Here is a 7,895-nt window from a genome sequence, read left to right on the forward strand (position 1 = left end):
TATAAATATTTTAAATATTCATTAAAAAAAAAAAAAAAAAAAAACTAATGTTCCTACTTTTTTTCTTTCTTTTAAAATGATGAAAAATAAGTCAAAAGTCTTAACTGATCAAAATTTATAAAACAAAATAAAAAAAAAAAAAAATTAATATAATATTTCTTTAAATTTTATTTTCTTTTTTTAAGTAAAAAAAATATAATTTATAAAACAAAATAAAAAAAAAAAAAAATTAATATAATATTTCTTTAAATTTTATTTTCTTTTTTTAAGTAAAAAAAATATATATAAGCTCTAACATTTTTTTTTTTGTGTTTCTTGTAATAAAAATGAATAAATATTTAAAAAAGAAACAGAATATAAAATAAAATAATATAATATTTTATTATATAAATAAAATATATATAATGATAATACTGGACGAAAAATTTTAATATATATTATATATATATGTATGTGCAAAGTATTAGATTATTGAATTTGCTTTATAATATTATTGTGTATTAATTTATATATTATATATATATAATAACTCTTATTTGAATATAAATAATTATATATTTATATTGTATATATATATATATTTATTAATATATATACATATATCATTTTATATACATGTATTTATATATAATAAGTTCTTTTTAACACTTATAAAAAAGTACTGATGAAATAATACTACATAAAAAAAAAAAAAAAAAAAAAAAAAAAAAAAAAAAAGAAAAAAAAAAGATAATATAATATAAGGAAAAATTCAAGAAAAAAATAAGAAAAAAAATTAGGAAAAAAATATATATATATATAATAAATTAATATAATTGTAAATCATATATATATTACCAAAAATTCTTATAAGAAAAAAACTCATAATATAAAAATCAGTCAAAATTTATTATATGTATTTATACAAATGGATGCTCGGTTTATATTATATTATAATATATATATATATTTATATTTATAATATTAAGAAATAAAAAAATTTAGTACTTTAATATTTGCACATTAATAAAATATGTAATTATATAAAATATAAAAATCACACTAGATATATATATTATATGAAAATCAACACATATGAAATGAAAGAAATAAAATTATATATATTATGTATTTTATATAAGATTAAGGCTTTAATATAAAATAAATCATATATATATATATATAAAAATATATATATATCATTTTCGTGTAAAAACTTTATGTACTTTTATAAAAAAGCATAAAGATATGAAACGAATACATTACAGATGTTTATGACATAATAAAATTATAATATTATATACATACAATTATAAATTATATAATTATATTCATATAATGTATTTTTTTTATCTTAAAGCAAAGTATATATAATTTTGAGGTTCAATGCTTAAAAGATAAAAAATATATAAATTAATAATTAAATATATAATATATATTATATAAAAAAAAAAAAGAATTATAATTCTTATATTTTTAAAACTTTTTCGGAATTTATTAAAAAATCATAATTATACTGTTATCATTATATGCATAATATAGTTTACATATAATTATATATATATATATAATATAATACATATATATTTATATATATATGTGTAATGTATAATATATTATTATATATATATATATATATATATATATATATATATATGTATATATAATTAAATTCTTCAGTATGCATTTTTGGTTATTAAAGTAGAAAAGTTTATCATTATTTTTCTTTTTTATCAATATTTTTCATCTTTCTAATATTATTATATATTGTATATATCTTCATTTTTCTTTATGATTATATAAAAAAAAATATATATAATTTTTCCACAGAACCATCCGAATAAAATATTAATTATTCTTTATATATTTTTGGTTAGTTTAACTTTTTCTTAACCTTTGTGTATTCCTTCCCTTCTTTTTTTCATTCCTTTTTTTTTTTTTTTTTTTTTTTTTTTTACATAATTTTAAAAGTATCTTATACGCTTGTCTTGATTATTATATTTTTTTTGTGATTACCTTTTTGATTTTTATTTTCTCGTAAAATAAATATTAAGAAAATAACCTTGAATATTTTTTAATTTTAACAATATATGTATATATTATGATAATTTGATTACTTTTTATAAATGTTGAATATATAATATCTTATATGAATGTGCATGGCTTATTCTTTTCTTTTCTTTTCATTTCTTTCTTTTTTTTTCTTTTTTTGTTGTGTTTGATTTTTCCTTTTTTTTTAGATTTATCATTATTCTCTATCTATAAATGTATGTTAGTTAAGAATAATATAACGAGAATTATGTTACAATATATATAATCTATCTATTATATAATACTATGTTTTATTATCATGTCTTAAGGTATGTATTTATTTTTAATATATAAATATTTTTATTTTTCTAAATTGTAAGATATACATATATAATATATATATATATATAATTATAATTATAATATAGAAGAAAATTTTGTATAGAAAAATCACCATCTATTTTTTAAAAAATATCATTTTTTCATTTGTACCTATATATAATGTTTATCCTTTCTAAAAAAAAAATATAATAATACAATATAAATATAAATTATTAAACTGAATGTTTTTTTTCTTTATTATTAATTTTTTTATTTTTTTATTTTTTTTAATTTTTTTTTTTTTTTATTTTGATATAAATTAAACGAATTCATCTTTTATGTTTTTTTTCTTTTTTTATTTTTTACCTAAATGAAAAAAGTATATGATGAAATAATATAAAATAAATAGGAGTGTTATATTTTTTTTTATAGAATATATAATTGCCTTGATAAAGGTTTTTTTTTTTTTTTTAAAATAAAATAAATTATTTTAAATGACTAGTTCAAACTATTTTAAAAATGATAGCAAGGTCTATAAAGAATCAGATAAAGTATCAAACTATAATTATGACAGTGATGTGATAGAAATAATTAGTTTAAATGACAATGATACAATTAATAGTAATACTCAAAATTCAAGTTATTTTTCGAAGGATGTTAAAAAGTATATAGAATATAATAAAAATAAGGAAATGTCTAGCGACAGTAAGTATTAAGTAAAACGTATTATGTAGAAATCAACATATATTGGTATAATATAAAATATATATATATATATATATATATATATATATATATATTTATACGTAAAATTACTGTGTTTTTTATGTAATCCTATATATATTATATTCTTATAAAATTTTACAAAAGTGTTGTTTTTATTTTTGTTGTTTTTTTATTTTATTTTACTTTATTTGTTTCTTTATAATGTTCCCATTTTGTAGTTGAAATTATTGAAGACATAGGTAATTATAAATATGAAAAAATAAAACTGGAAAAGTTAAAAGAACACCAATTAAATTCTAAGAAAGCAGAATTTATTAGAAATAAAGGAGTTTATTTTGAATATTATCTTGGTTGTATAGAAACAGAATCTATTATATTATCAAGTGAAGTATGTGAAATTAAAGATGATAAGAATGTTATAATAAGTTACGAAATATCCCCTAAGTCTACAAAAAGGTCCTTTTCACCTATGTATACATTAAAAATAAATAATAATTATGATATATCAAATGATTATATTAGAATTATAGGTAGAAATATACCTCTTAATAATAAGAAAGTGAAAAAAAAAAAAGTTTCAAACAATAAAAAAAAAAATTCCGCTTCTAGCAATGATGGTCATAATGAACAGAATTATGATACGATCAAAATAATATCTGCAGATCAAAAATTTGTTGAATATGACAAATGTAAAAGTGAAGTATTAAAAGATATATATGAAGGTTATTCATGTATAAGAATCAAACATAATAATAGAGATATATCAAAATTAAAAAGTAATTTATCTAAAATCTTATCTGTTCTTTTAGTATTGAATGCTATAAGAATAGAAATAAAATTAGAAAAGATATCTCAAAGTGAATTAAAATTTGGTGGTAGCTTAAAAACCTTTGTTCATGTTATTTTATATCCTGATGCTTTTAAAATTGATTCACATAAATTTCATGAATATAATTCTTTAATTAAATATAGTGTAAATAATATGTTTAAGGAGTTAAAAATAATTCCTTTACGCTTAGCTAAGAATATTGATGAGGAGACATTAGAAACTTATAAGGTAAATAAGGATGAATTACTTACATCAGGTAGTCCTTTGAAAAGTATAATTATTAATTATAATAATAAAAATGATCATGTTATGAATAAATCTGGGGGCACTTCTACGGGTTTCTGTACACCTCACAAAGCTTTAGGATATATTGAGTCGAAAAAAACTATTGGTAAGAAAAATAAATACAACGAATTATATACAAATAAATATAAATAAATAAATATATATATATATATATATATATATATATATATATGTTTGCGTGCGTGTATAATTTCTTCTTCAGATATAACGAATTTGTCAGGTACCAAAGAAGAAGAAGAAATAATAGACAGCTTAAGTGAAAATGATATCGAAGAAAAAAATGAAGAAGCCACTAATTTAGTTTTTGTTGAAGAGAAATTTAGAGGTGGTTATTTACTAGAAGACTTTGAAGAAATTTATCCTAACGAATATTATTTTAAGCCTATGTTAAAAACATATCAAGCAGAAGGGGTGTGGTGGATGTATACAAGGGAAAACCCACCTGAATATACTAAAAAGTTGGAACAACAAAAAAGTAATATAAATGAAATTATAATAGATGATGTTATAAAAATACCAACACAAAAGGATGATATTGTTATTAAGAGTACAGAAGAAATATATAAAAATGTGGATAACCAAAGAAAAGAAATAAATATTGTGGATATTACAAATATATGTAAAAATGAAAATTACGAACAAAAAGTTAAAGGTAAATTGGAAAATGATCAACTTGAGATTAAAGATGAAAACATAAAATGTGATCTTAGAGTTAAGAGTGAAACAGAAAATTTTGAAAGGAATATAAAGAATGAAAATTTTTATATTAAAACGGAAGGTAAAGAAGAAATTAGTAATGATACGTTAAAATGTAAAGAAACTGTGGATAATGTAAAATTAGAAGAAAGTAGTGATTATGAAAATGCAGATGATGACATACGGAATAGAGAACCCTTAAACCCATTATGGGAAGAACATGCATTTATTCCTAACATCAAAATATATGAAAAAGATAAACTTGTGTGCATTCTAAAATATTTTTATGTGAATAAATTAACAGGAGCTTTTTCATTAACGTATCCTCAGTTTGTACCACCATTCAGAGGGGGTATATTAGCAGACGAAATGGGATTAGGTAAAACTATTCAAAGTATAGGTTTAATTACACATGATATATATCATAATAAATTATATACTAAAAATAATAATTTAGAAAATAAAAAAAATTTCACATATTTAATTGAAAATACTATAAAAGGAGTACATTTTAAAAGGGGAGGTACATTGGTTATTGCACCCCTAGCTTTAATATATCAATGGAAAGAAGAAATTGAAAGACATACCAAAGAAGGTTTTGTTACATGTTATATTTATTATGGTACTTCTAAAGATATTAGTAGCGAAGAATTATCTGGATATTCTGTAGTATTAACCACATATTCTACTTTAGTTTCTGAATATAAAAATACGCTTAATAAAAAATTCTCAAATAAAGCTGAAAATAATAATTATAATAATAATAGTACATATACAAATAAAGAATCATTTTTTAAAGATGTATCAAGTAGTGCTACGAAAAAAAAGATGAACAACTTTTTTATGAAAACTGTGTTAAATAGTGGTAATAAAAATAATGATAATATATTTTTTTTTGATAAAAAAAAGACTAATACAATTCTATATAATATGAAAGAATATCCTTTATATAATATAACATGGAGAAGGATAATAATTGATGAAGCTCATGTTATTAAGAATAAAAATTCCATTCAATCAGTTGCAGTATGGAAATTAAGAGGAGAAAGAAATTGGTGTTTAACTGGAACACCAATACAAAATTCTATATTTGATATATTTCCTCTTTTCCGATTTTTAGGAATAAAACCATATGGTACAATTGAATGGTGGAATAAAGAAATTGTAGATTATGTAAATAAGAATAAATTAAATTTAGCTTTAGATGTTGTTCGAAAGATTTCATCACCTATATTATTAAGAAGAACCAAAAAATCCAAAACAAAAAATGGTAATTCTATAATATCATTGCCAAAAAAAAATATACATTTAGAAAAATTAGAATTTTCATTAGAAGAAGAAGATTTTTATAGAGCCATTTTTTATAGAAGCAAAACGAAATTTGATACTTATATGCATGATGGAAATGTCTTAAGTCATTATTCTCATGTTTTACAACTTTTATTAAGGTTAAGACAATGTTGTTCTCATCCTTTGTTGTTATTTTCTAAGCCATTTTTTGAGGAATGGAATAAAGATGATATTAACGATGCTTTGAAAAATAAAACTGATAATGAAGACAACGGTGACAATTTAAAAAAAAGTGAATATATTAATAATACAGACATGAAGAAGGTATTTAAAAATGAAAACAATAAAATGGATGAAGAAATTGAATACAATAATCCAAGTTTTAGTAAAGTAGATCATTCCAATGAGAATAATATAGGAAATAATTTAATATATAATTTTATCTTAGGATCAACCAAATCAAAAAATATAGATGATGATTATGCAAAGGAACTTGAAATCTTAAAAAATGGTAATGTCATGCAATGTTGTATTTGTTTAGAAGATGCTACATATCCCTTAATTAGCAAATGTTTGCATATTATGTGTAAAAAATGTGCAGACGATTATTTCCATTTAACTCAAATAGCAGATAAAAAATGTCCACAATGTGATAATTATATAAGTTTAAAATCATTAAAAACTTTGCAAGAAAACAAATCTCCTTTGGATGAATTATTAAAAAAAATGAAAAAAGATAATTTCGTATATTCAACAAAGTTAAAAAAATTGTTTGAACATGTTCAAAAGGATATGCAAAATGAATTACATATTGTTGTATTTTCACAATGGATAGGATTTCTTAAAATTATAGAAAAGTTATTAAACCTATATAATATAGCAAATAAAATATATGATGGTTCATTGACCTTTGAACAAAGAAAAGCAACATTGAATTGGTTCAATATACAAAAGGGGAAAATATATCAACCAGGCGTAGGATTTATTAAACCATCTTATGTTATACCTGTAGAAAATTTTGCTGGAAAAGTTTTGTTATGTTCATTAAAAGCTGGAGGTGTGGGATTGAATTTAACTGTATCATCAAAAGTATATTTAATGGATTTATGGTGGAATCCAGCTATAGAAGATCAAGCCTTTGAAAGAGTACATAGAATAGGACAATTAAAAGAAGTTAATATTTATAAATTTGTTTTAGAAAAAACAGTAGAAGAAAGAATTTTACAAATACATCAAAGTAAACAATATACAGCTAACCAAATTTTGACCCAAGAGGGAAATAAATTAAATACTGAAATGAATATGGTACCGCAGAAATTAGGAATGGATGACTTTATATTAATGTTCAAAGATTGGAATACAGATGAATAAAAAACTTTAAAACATAATCAATATAAAAAAAAAATAAAATATATCCGTTCTATTTATATTAATCATAATATATTTATTACCTATAGGTTTTTGTGTGTATTCATATAATATGTAGCTTCTAAAAATATTAAAAAGAACAAAAAAAAAAAAAAAAAAAAAAAAAAAAAAGAAAGAATATATGTATATATATATGTATATATATATTATATATATATATATATATATATATATATTTCTATTTTTTTTTTTTTTTTTTTTTATGTATATATTTACATTTTAGGGTTTTTTTATTATTTTTTTTTTCTTATTTTTTTTTTTTTTTTTTTTTTTTTTTTTAATAATTATT

At 19.1% G+C, this 7,895-nt stretch overlaps 1 protein-coding gene across 1 annotated transcript; it reads left to right on the forward strand.

The window, feature by feature from the left end:
* Positions 1-2,825: 2,825 nt before the first annotated feature.
* Positions 2,826-7,549, forward strand: PRSY57_1342400 (DNA repair protein RAD5, putative; the record flags this gene model as incomplete). The annotated part of the gene is made up of 3 exons (XM_012909348.2): positions 2,826-3,036; positions 3,276-4,277; positions 4,395-7,549. 3 exons carry the CDS (start codon positions 2,826-2,828, stop codon positions 7,547-7,549), a joined length of 4,368 nt encoding a protein of 1,455 aa, XP_012764802.2.
* Between the last annotated feature and the right edge of the window lie 346 nt (positions 7,550-7,895).

Source organism: Plasmodium reichenowi, chromosome 13 (assembly GCF_001601855.1).
Source record: "Plasmodium reichenowi strain SY57 chromosome 13, whole genome shotgun sequence".
In the NCBI taxonomy this organism is placed as follows: domain Eukaryota; phylum Apicomplexa; class Aconoidasida; order Haemosporida; family Plasmodiidae; genus Plasmodium; species Plasmodium reichenowi.